Source organism: Sciurus vulgaris (assembly GCF_902686455.1).
Source record: "Sciurus vulgaris genome assembly, chromosome: 5".
Taxonomy (NCBI): domain Eukaryota; kingdom Metazoa; phylum Chordata; class Mammalia; order Rodentia; family Sciuridae; genus Sciurus; species Sciurus vulgaris.
Window position 1 is genome coordinate 141545350 of NC_136465.1, and position 18094 is coordinate 141563443.

The 18094-nt window shown below is 32.9% G+C and overlaps 1 protein-coding gene across 1 annotated transcript in view; it reads left to right on the top strand.

Annotated features, from left to right (window-relative positions):
• The window catches only part of OTOGL (otogelin like), a 122831-nt gene that overhangs the window by 102413 nt on the left and 2324 nt on the right, over nucleotides 1–18094 (top strand). Inside the window, exons 45-57 of the mRNA XM_079141184.1 lie at nucleotides 1735–1920; nucleotides 3556–3768; nucleotides 4226–4330; nucleotides 4601–4708; nucleotides 6039–6140; nucleotides 6450–6554; nucleotides 6639–6679; nucleotides 8538–8601; nucleotides 9646–9824; nucleotides 10290–10394; nucleotides 11639–11758; nucleotides 13479–13524; nucleotides 17798–17877. Coding sequence (XP_078997310.1) covers nucleotides 1735–1920; nucleotides 3556–3768; nucleotides 4226–4330; nucleotides 4601–4708; nucleotides 6039–6140; nucleotides 6450–6554; nucleotides 6639–6679; nucleotides 8538–8601; nucleotides 9646–9824; nucleotides 10290–10394; nucleotides 11639–11758; nucleotides 13479–13524; nucleotides 17798–17877 — 1454 coding nt within the window. The remainder of the gene's footprint in view (nucleotides 1–1734; nucleotides 1921–3555; nucleotides 3769–4225; nucleotides 4331–4600; nucleotides 4709–6038; nucleotides 6141–6449; nucleotides 6555–6638; nucleotides 6680–8537; nucleotides 8602–9645; nucleotides 9825–10289; nucleotides 10395–11638; nucleotides 11759–13478; nucleotides 13525–17797; nucleotides 17878–18094) is intronic.

Consider the following 18094-nt stretch of genomic DNA (forward strand, 5'->3'; position numbering starts at 1 on the left):
GGAATATGTCACAAACAAGTTAGATCACTCAACTTTACAAATACAAGTTACAAGTGTTCCTTTTTCTCCACATCCTCACCAATATTTATTATTATTTCTATTCTTGATGGTTGATAGTGTTACTTGGGTGAGATGAAATCTCAGTGTAATATTGGTTTGTGTTTCCCTGATTGCTAATGATGTTGAAAATTTTTTCATACAATGTTGGCCATTTGCATTTTTTCTTTTGAGAACTATCTGTTTAGTTCATTTGCCCATTTGATTGCAAATCAGTACAACCACTATGAAAATCAGTATGGAGATTCTTCAGAAGACTAGGAATGAAACCACCACTTGACCCTGCTATCCTGCTCCAAAAGAACTGAAATCTCCATACTACAGAGATACCTACATTCCAATGTTTACAGCAATGTAATTCACAATAGTAAAGGTATGGAACCGGCATAGGTACCCGTCAACAATTGAATGGATAAAGAAAATATGGTATATATACACAGAGGACTTTTATTCAGCTATGAAGAAAGATGGAATTATGTCCTTTGCTGGATATATACCTGGATAGAACTGGAGAACATCATACTAAGTGAAATAAACTGGATTCAGAAAATCAAGGGTCAATTTTTTTCTCTGATATGAGAAAATGAGAGACAAAAAGAAATAAAAAACAGGGATCTTCTATTTTTGTGAGAAAATAGAAGGAGATCAATAGAGTGGTAAGGAATGGAAGGGGAAGGAGGAGAAAAATGAAAGGGAAGGAACTGGGGAATGAAATTATCCCAGTTATGCAATATGCACATATGAATATATCACCATGAATCCCACCTTTATGTATAATCTGCTAATTAAAAAATATGTAACTAAATGGAAGGGAGACCAACAGAGTAGAGGAAGGGAAATACATGGAGGAAGAGAGGGAAAGGGAAAATACTGGGGAATGAAATGGAGCCAATTATCTTATTTGCATATATGAAAATATCTCAATGAACTATACTATTATGTACAATTATAATGAACCAGCAAAAACTTAAAAAAATTAATGTTGCACATAAGGCTTCTATGTGCCCTTCTCATCCCTTTTGTCTTCCTCCTTCTACAGATGAACTATTTGAGAGCAGCATATTCCTGATGCATTTGGAATGTATGTCATCTCCAGTTGCACTGGGTGCTGTCAAATTGTTCTCCACTGATATTGTACTAATTTACACTCCCAACCTTCTGAGTATTCCTTTTTTAACAGTATAACTTTTTGAAGAATATTGAAAATCAATAGGAATTTTCTCAAACATCATTTAGAGACTGTTCAGCAATAATTTTCTTTTGACAGTGAAGGATTAAACCTAAACATGCCCCACATATTTTTATGACTTGGTCAAATTGTGTTGTTTAAAGCTTATCTCCATGTTTATTCTGAGTACATGTCACACCTTATTTCGCTGCACAGAGCACTAACTTTGTAATAGTTGGTTACATGCAAACCAGACTTGGACTGCCTAGACTTATTTGATATAAATCAGATGAACTTTTAATATTAGCTGGACACCTGCAAGATGCTTAAAAAATACCCATCAATGGTCTTGCTCCTGATTTATAGTTACATAGGAAATGAAAAATGGACATTGAAGAGACTAAAATGTGCAAAATTCCCTTTCAAAGAAAAGCTGACATTTCTTTCTTTTGTTAGAATTCAAATGAGTTACTTTTATCATTAGCAAATTCCATCCTCTTTGTTCATAGCTCTGAGTTGCCCAGACGGGAAAGAATATCAACCTTGTGTGCGACCTTGTGAGGCAAGAACGTGCCTGAACAAATGGTTCTATGGACACTCTTCATGTTCACATTTAAGAGAAGACTGTGTGTGCAAAAATGGGACCATTCTCCACAGGCCAGATAAAACTCAGTGCATTCCAGAGAGAGAATGTGGTAAGAAGTCAAGTACAAAATAATTTCTTTGGGATTTAACACACGGATAAGAACCTTTTTAAATATTGGAAAGATAGGCTGAGAAAAATTAATCAAAGATAATCTAGGCGTTGAAAAGGGAATGAGTTTATTTGTAATGTGTTGTTACTATGATTTAAATTGAAGTTAACAAAATTAGTAGCTTTCATTCTGATGTGTTTTGATCTTTATATACATAATAATTAGGAAAGATCATGGCTGATTAAGAATTAAAAATGCAGGTTATGGGATGAATTTAAAATCTAGTTATTTCCTGTCATTAGGGTTCATTTTTACCTCTGAGCCTGAGGTTATGCCTCTATAAAATGGAAAAAATGATAGTGCTTAGTAACCTATCAGGTCAGTGCAGAGAAACATTAGGCAAGAAAAATAATTTTTCATTTAATGGTGCCTTGAGAAAATAAGCACTCTAGAAACAGCAGATAGAATTATTATCTGGGGAAATTTTTAATTTTTCTGCTGTCATTTTCCAACAATTTAATTTTGACACATTGTCTAAATGGTTGTGGCAAATGAAAATGTGACAAACTGAGGAAATCACTGCACAGTAGTTTGATAGTCATAGGGATCTTCTTTATGGTCAGAAGAGGGAAATACGTAATAAAGGAAGGGCAAGTAGAAGTGAATGTATATAGTTTTAGAAACAAGCTTGTGATTCCCCATAAAGAAAAGCCTGTGGAAGACTTCAGAATACATAGGTACAGTTATGCTCACAACTTTAGAGATTTATGAGCTTGACTTGCTAGAGAAGTGCTTGGATTCTGAGGATATGGTTGTCTAACTATTTAACTTTATTATTCCTTAAAAAACTACTAGAGAACCTGGTCATGTGGCACACACCTGTTATCCCAGTGGCTCAGGAGGCTGAGGCATGAGGATTGTGAGTTCAAAGCCACCCTCAGGAATGGCAAGGTGCTCAGCAATCAGTGAGACCCTGTCTCTAAATAAAATACAAAATAGGGCTGGGGGTATGACTCAGTGGTTGAGTGCCCCTGAGTTCAATTCCCAGCACCAACAAAACATAACAGAAAACAAACAACAACAACAACAAACTACTAGAGGGCCATATTTGTATAAAATAAAACTTTTTAAATGGAGTTTAGTCACTGGATAATATTTTGCCTAATTGCCTTCTTTTCTCTTAGATTTTTAAAGTGGAAATATTTTAAATTTTAGTATGATGTGAAGGTTAATGTGAGATAGGGGTTACTTTTTTCCTAATGCCACTCATTTATAATAATCAATATTTTAAAACTAATTCACATTCATATCACTGAGTTTATTCAACCTAAATTATTGTATAGATAATACCTTATATGTATTAAAACAACCAAAAATCATCTTATTTATAGCAGGGGACATATAAATTTATAGATAGTTGTAGGAAGGAAAAATATTTTCTGTGGCATATACACGAAGTTTGGTTAAATAAAAATTTAAGGTAGTAGCTAATGTAGAAAAAGGAATCTGAGACAGGATAGATTTGTGACATGTCAGCCATGTGGCTGGATCAAGTCATAGTCTGAAACTGAAACATCACAGGTTGATTTATAGTGACTAGGTTATGAGTGACATAACATTGTTGATTTCTTCAAGCTTGCACTGATAGTGAAGATCAACCCCGGACTGCTGGGGAAATTTGGAACGGGGGTACTGATGAATGTGCTCTGTACAAATGTTTGGAGAATGGAAGTATCATTCCTATGGAACCTGACTGTGAAGAAGAGCCCTCACCTGTTTGTGAACGAGAAGCTGAAATTGTCATAGGCATCATTGATAAGCTGACCTGTTGTTCAAAGGAAGTTTGTGGTATGTGCACAGGCTGAAGCCTCCTAGCCAGTTAATTGCAAAATACATTGCAAAATACATTGATATTCCTTGTGATAAAGCAGCTTATCCTTGATTCTTGGTCTAAACAAACATAGAGGGGTTGAGGTAACAATGCAGTCCTGCCATAAATGTCATTTTCTCAAAGCAAATTATGCAAATGCATATGAAAAATTTTGACTATTAATATTATTCAGCAATATATGACAAGAGAAAGGGTATGGAGATCTTTGAGTTGTGACAATCAGGGATGAAAGATAATACCAGACAAAACTTAAAGCTGTTCTCTTTTTATGTATAAATTGTTGTGAATGGATTATGTTTGATTATGGCATAAAAACTATGTTAGTGAAAGTTTTTTTCCTGTTTTGAGTTCACAATCCAAGTTTTTAGTTTTAGTTTTGTTTACTATTTTTAATGCTCTTTTCCTTGCTTCTAGGATGTGACATGACTTTGTGCGAAACTACCATTCCAATATGTACAACTAGTCAAAAATTGGTTGTTGGTTATAGTCCTCATTCTTGTTGTCCACAGTACAAATGTGGTGAGTTAATCAATGAGGAGTAAGGTTAATCTTAGTGAGTAAGGTTCATTGTTCATTCAGAATAGAGGACTAGAATCTCTTTCTCTGCATTTCCAAAATATGATTTATCATAAAAGATTGTAGGGTTGCTGTTTCTATGTTTCCATTAACATCAAGATCTTTAATTATCACTAAATTCAAAACAAAGAACAAAACAACACTGTTACATTTATTTTAATTTATTTTACTTCTTCATCTTACAAATTTTTAAATACATTTGTGTTTCTGCAGAGTGTGACCCACTCAAGTGCCCTGTTATTTCAACACCAGAATGCAGAAAAGACCAATTTATGATTCAAGTTCAGCAGGGAGAACCTTGCTGTTTTCCCCCTCTCTGTGGTGAGTCTTCTAGAGATAATCTTTAGGAATAAGAGGGAGTATGTAGGGAAATTCTTTTATTTGCTTTGAATTTCATGGGACTGATGGTAACCAATATTTTAATTTTATACTTATAGGGATAAAACTGAATAAGAACTGCAGAAAAGAAAGTATAACATTTTAAATGACTCTTGACAGTTACTACTATTAATACCTGTCTAAAACATATATATCTGTCTAAAACATGATCAAGACAATAAAATAAAGTTTTTTCCTTTAATAAGCAAGTATCTAATTTTTTAAAGAAAAATTTATCACTGGCTTTCCTTAAAGAACCAGTTATAATAATAAGTTCTGCTAAGACATTACAGGACCTCTTTGAAACTTCACATTCTGCACATCATGTGTGGCCTATGATAATCTGAAAAGAGAATGGTAGAACTATAGAGTGTCTTGGAAATAACTAGAGCTAAGTAGACTGTCTGAAAACTGTTGAAAAATAAAGAATTCTTTATTTTTCTATTCAAATGAATTGTCATATCAAAGATTGGTGATTCATATAGGTTTCAGATATACATCTAGGAATATCAAAACACAATTGTTTGAATCAGTTAAGGTTCTTTGTAAGTGGCAAAAGTCAATGGATTCTGGGTAGATCAAGTAATTATTGGAAAGATTTGGGAAGGACATAGGCTCAAGATAAAGCTATTTGGCTGGGCTCTGGGAAGAAAAGCCAGCTGATCCAGGTGGAGAACAGTGATGATTGAGCCAGTTCCAGTCATTTCTTGTCCCTGGGTGCCTTTATTTATGATTAAGTTCCGTGGAAAGAGATTTTGATTAGTCAAAAATGGGTTGTTGCACAAAGTGACCTGGTCAGAATGAGGCACCTTGATTCACAGTCACTGTAGGATTTGTGGGTGGGCATTTCTCAAGGTCATTCAGAGAGATAGTAGAGTCGGGAGGGATGCTGAGCAGCTTAAGGGAACAAGTGTCTTCTCCATTGTTATTCCTTAAATTAGAATAATCAAGGGTAGTGAATATAATAAACTTCAATCGATCAATGACAGTTAGGTCTTAGTAAGAATAATTTACTCCAGAAATCTGAATGCCCTTTATTTCTGATAAGATAGTGTTCTATATGTCACTGGACTTAGAAAAACATAAAGCAATATATCTGGGCAGTATTATTGTTTTATGATCAAATAAAGAACTATGTCTTATTTTCCTTGTTTCTTATTTTATTCAGTATCAACGTATTTTGTTTTTATTTGATTTGCATATGATAACCTGAGATAACAGTTATTTTGCTTTCAGCTCAGCTGTGACTTTTGGCTTTTTGTTTCCCCTTTAGCGTGTGAACCTTGCACTGAACCTATTCCACTATGTTCTGAGGGGGAATTTTTAACGGTGGATCTTAATACCACACATCTCTGTTGTCCTCAGTATTACTGTGGTGAGTGTATTTTAATGAGTTAAAATATTTAGATGTGTCTAAGAAATGTCTAGAAATATTTATTTATTTAAGAAGCCTGGTAGCACTGTCACAGCAAACCCTTTATTGGGGCTTTGCACCTGATGAGCTGTGCTGGCACTACTACTCTCGTGGGACCTACTTATGAGTCACTTATTCTATCTGCACCTTCAGTGGCGAGACAGCACTTGGGAGATGAGTACACATGCTGCATCAGTAAACAAGATGGTAGGTAACAAGATACGGCAATTATACAAAGTTCATCTTTACCCCTGTGGTTTTTCCTTCTAGTTTGTGAAACAAATCTTTGTCCTATACCACTGCTCAACTGTGCAGAAGATATGAATCTCGTGAAAGAAAATGTCTCTGGACAATGTTGTCCAACCTGGCGTTGTGGTAACTAATTTCCAATTTAAAAGTTTTATTGTAATAAGTTGATATATGTTGATCAATATAAATATGTTGATTTTTGCCTTTTAGAGTGTAACTGTGAGAACCTTATAATGCCAACTTGTGAAGTGGTAAGAACACAGAGTTTGATTGATAATCTTATTGTTCAAATTTATTCTTCCTTTGTCTCCTTCATTTCTGAATTCTTCAGAGTTATGGAAATATCTCCATTAAATTATACTGAGCTAGGTTAAAATGATGTGCTCTTGTATTACAGAAGTCAACCTTTTATATTTTATGTGAGACAGGAAAATTCAACATGTGATTTTTTAAAACTTAGTGACTAAATCTACTAACATTATACTTATTGAAGGTCACTGGTCTTAAAATGAAGCAAAATATGGAAAAATATTATTTTAATATTGAGAGATGTCTCAAATGTCATAGCAATACTATTCATAATGGCCAAAAGTAGAAGTAGCTGAAGGTGATTTTACTACTGACTTTAAGGGAGAAGGATGCTTACATAGGATTAAAAAAATACCATCATATTTGATATAATATTCTAAGTATTGGTAGAATAATCAAGTGGATAATTCCTCTATGTGGGTACTATTGAGAATAAAGGTATTAACTAAATATGTGGATAAGATCTCAAAAGTAATAGGCATAGAATGGAAGAATAGAAAATCTAAAGTTAAACTTGAGAGAAAAGAATGAGCACTCTGGCTTTAATTGTTAAAAAACAGACGTGCAATTACCTAAAGAGTTAGGACTAGCCTAATTTTTCCTCACTGCATGTTTGGATCATCTTATTCACTGGTAAATTTTTTTAAAACTCCACTGGGACATTTTATTTCCAATAAAATTGGAATGACATCTGTTGACTAAAGTCATAAAATCACCAAATGAATTAATGCTAATAAAACTAATATATAAGGCACTATAAAAAATAAGATAGTAGCTTATGGTAAAATGCCTTTTATATGTCACTATACATTTATTTGGATAATTTTCTTGTGTCAAGAATCATATTCATTTTATTACTGATGTGATATGAAAATTAAAGGAACCCAGGAAAAGTTGATATTTAAAATGTAATTCTCAAAACTTTAGGCCTGGATTGATCAAATTTGTTAAATGCATGTATAAGGCATAATGAATCCCACTATTATGCATAATTATAATGTACCAATATAAAAAGTTTAGGTCTGGTCCTGGGCATTCCTTATAGGGAAGTTACGAATACCTGTCATGACAACATTTACTAACAACTGAAGATAATATGGTACTTTCTGTGTGTCGGCCTATTTCTAAGCCCTTTAAGTACGTTGACCCATTTATTTCTCTCAATAATCCTAGGTGGCAAGCAATATTTTATCTCTATTTTACAGATAATGGAAGTGAGGTGCAGATTGATTAAGTAACATGCCCTAGCTCACACAGCTAGTGAAGAGCAGAGCCAGGATTGGCAGAACAGGGTTACAGTCCTGTTCATGAGTCCATGCTATTAACTGTTACGCTAGATCTTCTGCTGCTGCTCTGTCTGCCATAGCAGCCTTGTTTGGATGCAGACTTTAGTGCTCTGGACCACTTGCATAGAGAAGTTCACAAACATTTCCACCCAGCAAAGTTCCAGGGGTAACAAGTTCTCTTTTAGTTCCAAATGCCCTCTAGAAGTTCAGAATCAAACAATATAATTTTAAAGTTAGGACAGACCATAAAGATTATCTTATCCACCTTCTGTAACTTAACAGTAATGAAATTGAACCTTAATAAGATTGAGTGATCCACAGTCACTTATTGTTTTCATGGGCTACACATTAAATTATCACTAGGTTAACCTGAGCATAATCACTGAAATATTTGTCAAGCTCCTATTGTGTGTTTAGCTGTGTGGTAAGGCACCTATTAAATGTTATAATGTATATTTTAACAATTGTCACAATAAGCTATATAAGTCACATAATAATAATTTCTTTCTTCTAGGGAGAATTTACTACAATAGATCATAACTTTCAGAGTGACTGTGGATGTGTTCAGTATCTCTGTGGTAACTAATTTTTAAGTGACTTCTAAATGATAGATGAATATTATTGCTATATATTGCCTACTATTTATAAGTTTAAAATGATTTTGCTTGAGAGATATACATAGTAAACCAGTCACCAATATTTGAGTTAAAAAAGTACTATTAATTTTCCTTTTGAAATATCTCAAAATGTTCTGAGAACTTTAATAATAGGAAGGAAATTTTTTTTCAGAGCTCTCAAAGGGCTTTAAAGTTGATACTAGGGTTCTTTTTAATATGTCTGTATTTAATTTTTAAAAACAGGCAATATCTAAATGTGTGAGGTTTTTTTTGCCTCTGGTTGTGTTTTTTTTGATATTAACATTGCAAAGCATGAATAAAGTTGATTTTTCTATGAAATAATGACTGTTCATATTAAGTAATAGTAGGCTAATGGGAAGTAAAACTTTTGTTCAATGTCTTGAAATTTTTGTATTTTTATATTAGAGAAAGCTTATGTTCAGAGTTGGAGAGGCACAAAGTGCTGCAAAGCTGAGTTTATCATATCCCAGCCCACCCTGATATGCCACTTCAAAGACACAATAGTGTGTCAAATTGGCTAGCTCCCTCAGGAAATATGAGCTATGTGACTATTTATTTTGTAACACTAAAAACTGAATAACTGCTCTCGAAATAACAATTAAAAATCATGAACATTGCAGAATCCCAACATCGTGAATTAGATGTTTCCTCCTTCCACATCCATGTCCATCAGTGGTTGTACAGTGTCCTGAAGAGAAAGCAGCAGTAGCTTGCCCCTTGCTAGCAGTTCATATTTCTGAAACCTGCTGCAAAATATAGATTTTGGAGGAAATAAAAAAACTGATTTTACAGATCAATTGTTATTGAATGAAAGAGATGAATGTGCTGCATTCATTATTAAGTAAATTCTAGGGTTATTACCAATGCATAAGGATCTTACTTGATTTTGAAAAATTGGCATATCACCATGAAAACATAGGCTTGAATATAGGTTCCTTTGATTGATATAAAACAATATTTTATTTTATTATTTTTCTACTTTAGAAAAGGATGATGTGTGTGTATTTCAAGAGGCATCAGTGTTGAACCCTGGGCAATCTATGATAAAGTATTTTAAAGGGGACTTTTGTTATAAAATTGAATGTCTGGAAGAGAAAGATAACAATACAGGCTTTCATACTTGGAATTTTACAATGGTGAACTGTTCAAAAGAATGTGATATTGTAAGTATTCTTTGTAAGTCATTCTAATAAAAGAGTTAATGAATCTAAAATTGGCAGGTACAGAATTTGAACTAGTGAATATTCCATGAGTTAAAAATGTACTCTTGAATAGTTCTTCAACAGTCTATAATTTAATAATACATTCATTTAAAGCATATTTCTACTTTCCTGTGTATGACCTTGAGCTTCAAGAGTCTTATTATCTACAGTTTGGCAGCTAACTTGACCTGAGATCACAATTCACCTGCTTGATGAATCTTGGCTATTAGATGTAAAGGTTAACATCTACTTTTAATATGGTTATATAAAATCAATTATTATTTGAAGTTCTTCAAACTCAACCTTAGAAATGCCTATGGCTGTTCTGAGAGAGCACAGAGTTATGTTGGGAAACACGTCCAGGACTAATTCAATAAAAAGTAATTATATTGTTGTGCTAATTCAGTGTACTGTCACTATATGCAGCACCAGGTATACACTCCGTCCCCAAGTGATTATGATTGTTGTGGAACCTGCAAAAATGTATCCTGTAAATTTCATATGGAAAATGGAACATCAGTTATATATGAGGTGTGCATTCCTTATTTTCTAAAATTTGCTCCTTGGAAGGTAGGCCTCTGTGTTACTTTCTGAAGATGACATCTTGAATAAATAAATAAATACATACATACATACATACATACATAAATTTGAAAAGTGTCACATACCCATGGACACACTTCTGCATATATTAAACATAACCATAACAATACACTTACCACGCAGTACACATTTGCTACATTTTAAAGCATTTGATAATTTCTGTTGTCAAAAGAAAAACATGCTTTATTGTTTCTCAAAGTAGTTTTAGAACAGGTCCTCACTTTTTCCCCCTAGATGTGAGAAACTGGCTGTAGGAAATGCTGATTTCTAACCATTTACAGATTAAAAAAAGAAAAAAAATTTATAGAACTGCTAATTTTTTATAAACTAAATATTACTCTTTCCTGAATTAAAATATTTTATCTTCTTTTACACCTAAACTTATGGATCATTTCCAATTAAGGTTCACAGAAGACTGGAAACTATTTATAAAGTGAGATAGAATCTAGAGAAAAGAAAGTAGTAAGGTTCATTAACATTTTTTTACTGGTCTACAAGGCATCTTCAAGCCAGAATTCAACTATAATTATAAATTTTAGCTTATAAAATAAAGACATAGATCAACTAAGCCCAATAATTTGTGTAATAATTACTTCAGCTGACTTTATTTCTAAATAAGAATTTTGAAATCAGGAACAAAATGTTATGTTTATGTATTTGTTAAAAGAATAGGAATAGGTTTTATAATAACCAAAGGTATATGCAATTAGAGCCATAGGTCAATAAGCACTATCATACAAATATTTTTAAAAAATTTTTGCTGATAAGAGAGTAGAAGGAAGAATAAACACATTTCAAGAGAGGAGCCGTATAAGTAATATGATTTTTTTTTTTATAATTAGTGAGGAAATGTTAGAGTAAGACGTTTGACACTTGGCCAAATTAGATAATTATTTTTTTAGTACGAAGAGATACTTATTTTCTAACTTCTTCTCTGTTGCCTTATTTCATAACTGCATGTCTATTCTATATGAAACTAAATACAAACACACACAACTAGTATGTATTCAATAGTTTTATGTAAATTTGGAGACATTTTTAGATAAAACATTTATTCTACAAGAAGTTCTCTGCATCTTTTTGAATTTGATTCAGTAAGATAGGAAATATTCTACTTAAGAAATTAAGCAGATTTTAACATATACAACAGTAGCTTTCTCTTTTATTTTTAGGAGGGAAGTACCTGGCACTATAACTGTACCACATATGAGTGTATTAAGACTGAGGAAGGAGCAATGATCCTGAACTACAGTATGGTCTGTCCCCCTTTTAATGAGACTGAGTGCAAAATGGTTTGTACTTTGTTATATCTAAAAAAATTCTGTATTAAATATAATTTAAAGATATCTGAGGACATACTTACATTGTATTTTAATTTTTATGTTCCATATTTTATTTTCTTGCCTAAATGAAAGCTCTGTTTTATTTCCTTAGTTTGTTATTTTGAGTTTTATATGGTGATCCATATTTGACTTTCTGAGTGGGCACTTCACTATCTCCAGGTTTTTACGTGTAGATCAAAGGATTTTTGAAAAATCCTATGCTGCAAACCTAGCCTCCCTTGTAATCAATTGAACTTGGCCATTTTTTTTCTTAGCCAAATGGCCAGATTCATGATGTCATTCATTTTATTTTTTTTGATACTGGGGATTGAACCCAGATGCATTAACCACTGAGCCACATCCCCAGTTCTTTTTTATTTTTTATTTTGAGGCAGGGTCTTGTTAAGTTGCTGAGGCTGGCTTTGAATTTGCGATCCTCCTGGCTGGACCTCCCGAGTTGCTGGGATTACATCTCTACAGTGCCTGGCTCATTTCACTTTTTAATGCATGCTGGCCTATGAGACATTTGCCTTAGCTTCTTTGTGCACAGTTCACCGAAGGACTTAGTATAGCATTGCTGGTTTTTTAGCTTTGCCCTTCAAATTTTCTGTTCTCTTAGAGAAGAATCTATTGGGAGAATGGATTTTGTTTTGGGGTACTGGGAATTGAACTCGGGGCATTTAACCACTGGCCTACATCCCCAACCCTATTTTGTATTTAGAGACAGGGTCTCACTGAGTTTCTTAGTGTCTTGCCATTGCTGAGGCTGGCTTTGAACTTGCCATTCTCCTGCTTTAGCTTCCTGAGCCACTGAGATTACAAGCATGTGCCACTGTGCCTGGCTGGGAGAATGGATCTTAAAAAAGTGACATAAATTTTATTTTTGGAGATTCTTTTGCAGTTTTAATTATTCAGGCAATAATTATCCCTAACAAAAGTGAGATTTGTTCAGTTTTATAGAAAAATAACATAGTTCCATTGATTATTTTTCTAAGAAACTTGCTTTTACTGCTGATGGCTAGTCAACTGACTATAACATGAACTGAAGTCACAGAATTAAAGCTCTTGCATTAAACTTAGGCATCATGATATTTCACAGACTCATTTTCATAGGATAAATTACTCTTATTTGAGTTATAATTTGAAAGTGACTAAATGCAATTAGTAATTACTATGAAAATTATAAAAGTTAATCAATAATATTTTGTTAATTGACCCTTAGACCAAGAGCCATCCTAAGGTATGGAACATTTTTGAATAATAAAGTATTAAAGAAAGAGATATGGCATTGAAAAATCACGTTCAGAAACTCAATCTAGTGTAAAAGAGTAGTTTAGATTATCTTGAGGAGTTGAAAAAATATAATAACGTCTATTTAGAATAGTTGTTATTATTTTGCTTTGGAAAAATATTTTGAAGCATTTAAAAGATATTTTTTAAGAAGCATGATTGTTTGCATTCTTTTTCATATTACTAATGAAATTTATAATAGATAATATGATTTTAAATAAAATATCTGCTCCTAAGAAATTCTTACTAGAAACAGTTAAATTCCAATCATTTTCCAATAAAGGCTTTGTGATATTTGATAAAAAAAATATTGGGAGAGTTAGTTTTCAGTTTCTGGTCTAGGATGAAATAGGTAAACTCTGTATTTTTTTTTTACTTTCTTTCTTTTTTCTTTTCCTAGAATGAAGGAATTATAAAGCTATATAATGAAGGCTGTTGCAAGATCTGTAAGTGAAGACATATTACATGTAGTAACTTGATAGATTAGTTTTAGTTACTCACAGTGATTGTAGTTTGCATCATAGGAATTAAATCCCAATCTCATAGGATTCAATTCCTATGATGCAGAGGGGAACAGATTATATAAAGTAAATTATTTCAATATTTTTGACTGGTATGGTTGATAACTTTTTAATTTAGTCTTTATCTTCTGTAGTTTACATACAATGTTTTTAATTTAGATAAATTTTAATTTCATTGTTGGAAATTTCTTTATTATGGCATTACCCAAAAGGGATTGCAGAGGATTTAAATAGATTTTAAATTTCTGAGTGCTGTGTGGTCACATTTGCTTAGAACATTCTGAACTATACAAAGTTAAACAGGTTTTAGTAAGAATGACCTTGAGACTGTAGTAAGGACACAGAAAGTACAATATATTCCAGACTTATTTGAACAAGTCTGTGGTTCTATTCTTTTGGGAAATATCATTTTGGTGAAGTGCATTTAAAACCTACATGTAAAAGTTCCCATGGTTATACTGATAATAAAGTCATGTGAATACATTTTATGTTTGTTTGAATTATAAGGCTTTATTTCATAATGATTTTGTATACTCTAGGGACTAAAATAGAATAGAGGCATATTCATACAACTATTTTTCTTTTTTTAAAAAAAGGTTTATGAATTTTTGTCAATATAAACATGGAAGGTCTTGGAAAATTGGCATAGATAGTAATTTAAAAATTATTGAGGATGCTTTGAGGAAAAGGGCAAAACAGTTCAGGTTAATAATGTCATAATATAGGACTGGATTCTTAGGTATAAATTGTCATGCTTCTCAAATGATATTTCTGAACTTCATGAAGGGGTAAATTCCATAAATATGTAAGAGTAGTTTTACTATTCAGAACTGAACAGTCTTATTGAATAGACTATTTAAATGTATTAAAGTAATAATGCAACATAGCTATAATATATACCATGGAACATACTAACAGTTTAAAATCAGAAACTCTTAAATTTTCTGCACAATATTTATTCCTTATGAAAATCCAATAAAATAGGTTTTGAAATTATCCTGAATGATGTTCAGCTCAGAGAGGTTAAGTAATTTGTTCATATCAAACCTCCTGTGACTGAGGTGGTGCTAAGCTATATGTGACCAAGTTTTATTTACATGATGTCTGAAAAGCCAAATTCAACACATATAAACCAAAAACAAGCAACATAATTCAACATAAAATGGATTGATGTCTAACTTGTCATTGGATTGATTTATAGGCCAGCTGTGACAAAGTAGTAGCTTAAACTAGAGAAATCCATTGGTTCACCTATTTGTAGGCTAGAAGTTCAAAACCAGGATGTTGGCTGGGAGTTTTACTAACTGGGGCTGGGAGGGAAAGACCTGTCTCCTTGCATTGTAGATGTCTGTCTCCGAGTTTACATGGTGTTCTGCCTGTGTAACTGTCTCCAAATTTCCTCTTTCTTTAAGGACACCAGTCATATTGGGTTAGGGCTCACGAATGAACTCATTTTCACCTGATTACCTCTGTAAAGACTTTGTGTCCAAATAAAGTCACATTCTAAAGTTCTAAGGGACATAGGGATTTTTGGAAGACAAAGATCAATTGATAGGAGTTACATTGCTTGGACTTTGATGGTAGGATAACATCACTTATGCATTTTTTAATTACTAGAGATCTTAGATACACACTAATTAAATTTTTCAATTTAATAGAAATAAGTAATTTTTCATTCAGTGTTCGCAGAATCAAGTGAAAACTGATGTGTATCAAATAGTTGTTGTATCGGGAGCTCACAGAATGAAATTTTACTGTGAAATCTGAAGAGGTCTATACCTCATTTCTTTTCTACTTCCTCCATGTCTAGGGTCTCCCTTGGGGATGAGATGCAGGCAGAGAGTCATGTTGTAATGTTAGGGTCCAGGTTTTTATAATCCCATATTTATTTTACGTGAGAGCAGACAGGGGAATGACTAACGTAATGAACAACCATTTACCTGCCACACATTGATACTCCTAAGCCCATTATGTCAGGACCATAATTAGTTCTTACAGCCTTCTGGGAGGTAAGGATGGTTCCCACTCCAGATGAGAAAATGAAGGTTCACAGAAGTTGATCGCATTAGTCAGTAAAGGCTTTAGGCCTGTCCAATGCCTGGGTCCAGGACCGTTTAACTCTACCCAGTTCTGAGAAGTTGTAGATCAATAATAATCCACATTGGTTTCTCTCAATCTGATATGTAAGGATGTACGAAGTAGTTCTGTTTTGACTTTAGAGAACCCTGGTCTATGATCTGTGCTTTGGATGAACAGGCTGTGTTGGAGAAATTGTGGAGGTTGGATACTATTGCAGGTGCTGTGCTTAACAAAATGTGTCACAATAAGGTCTCTGAGGAATGAATAGGAAATGCTTCTCAGTACAAACATACTCAGCTAATAATGAATTAATGCTGTCCCAGTTTCAATCACTGAATGAACTATCTTATTGAACAGGTTTGTATTGAGCCCCTACATGTGCCAGACACCCTTTTAGGCATTGGGATATAATAATGAATGAAATAATATCTGTATTGATAGGGCTTATTACCAATAAAAGGGGAAAAGCAACAATACATACACACATATACTGATATGTAAAGTAGTGATGAGTGGTCTAAAGAAAAATAGCACCAAATATAAGAGATGGAGAATAAGAGTAGCTGGGTTGCTAATTTAAATGGGGGCTTAGAAACTGCCTCTTGGATGAGATGTCACTTGAGCAGAGACTCAGTGTTGTAGGGGAGGCATGCAGACAATGAAGAGCTCAAAGCAGAGGAAATAGCAAACATGGCTACAACACAGCATGAGGGGAGGAGAGGGATAGAAAAAAAGGGGGTAAGGTACCTTTTAGGTCATGGTAAAGATGATTTTGTTCTTGACTATTCCTTTTCCTCGGATTTGCATGAAATGAGGAGGGTTAATGAAGTAATTACTAATGAAAGCACCTCAAGACACAAAACTGTCTTGCTCTGCCAACCACACTGAGCCTTTTGCCTTACTGAAGTAGAGTGGTCAGGGAAGGGGAAAGACAAGCATAGGAGACTGAGGAGGAGCAAAGCCAATTAGGGAGGACAGTGATGAACTAGATCAGATGCTGCAGAGAAGTCAAGTGGGATGAGGACTAAGATGTGACCCTTGAATTCAGCGATTTGGAGGTGATGGGTGACCTTGACAAGGACAGTTTAATTCTTAGCTACCCATCTCTCCTTCAACCAGAGTAGCTTAACCTGGGTCTACTTTACATGTTGGAATTTCATGTAAGCATTTATTTCAGATGAGGACTTCATGGCTAACCTCATTTGAAAATTGGTGATATAATTCCACCCTTTTGCAAACAAGGAAATTCAACAAAATGATTCAATGACTTTCCTAACATGGCAAAGCAATTTAGTAACAAGTGAAGGGAGAACCCTGGACTTTCACATCCTGATTCAGGAGTTACATCGTGTACTGTACAATATTAAATATACATTCTTGGGTGCATTTTATCTAGGGATAATCTGTCACACACAAATGCATATTAATTTACCATGAAAGATTACAAAATATTTTAACTTAAAATTATAAAAGATCATCTCAAAGCCATAAAATCAAGTATGACTCATCCATATATTTCAGTATGGTTGATAAATAATTCATTGCATTTTTGCATTATTTTATGTTCATGTCTACTAAGATAATGTGGCTTTAAGTCTCTTAATTTTATTTTAAAATTGATGTATAAATGTGTTTGTACATTACTTATATATTATTATATATATGCTTATATATATCATGACTTGTTCCCAACTTAATTTATATACACATATGTACTACAACACAGGTTCATGTTAACATTATCATGTGTGAGATAGTTTTGATTTATGATATTGATATTTATTCTAAACCAATAAGAAATAAGTGAAAATAAGTTTAAGCAAGAAAATATAATTTATTTAGAAAGCGAAAATAAATGTTGCACATGGGATAGAATTCTAAATTTTAAATTACTAATTATTAATTTAAATAATTAAATTATTGTATAAGAGTGAAATTGTAAATATCTTTTAATACTGGAATATATTTCATACAAATACATCAGTTTTCATTTAAATATGCTTATATTTAATTTAATATAATTAATTAAATATACTTATATTTCATTTAAATATTCTTATATTAAAGAAATAATTTTGCATAGTCTTTTAATGAATAAATATGTTCTGTATTTTATTAGGCAAACGAGAAGAAAGAATATGCCAGAAAGTGACGATTAAATCAGTCATAAGGAAACAGGACTGTGTAAGCCAAACCTCTGTAAGTGGAAAATATCATTTGCTACACAAAGAGTGTGTGATTTTCTAGAAGCATATGTGTCAATAACATATATACTTACAAATTTGTATGCCAACAAAATACCAACATACAATATTTAACTTTAAGATAATTCCTATATTCTAATATTAAATATTCTTTTTGTGAAGAAGTATGAATTACTCTTAACATAAACAATCAGCAATTCTAAATAATAATT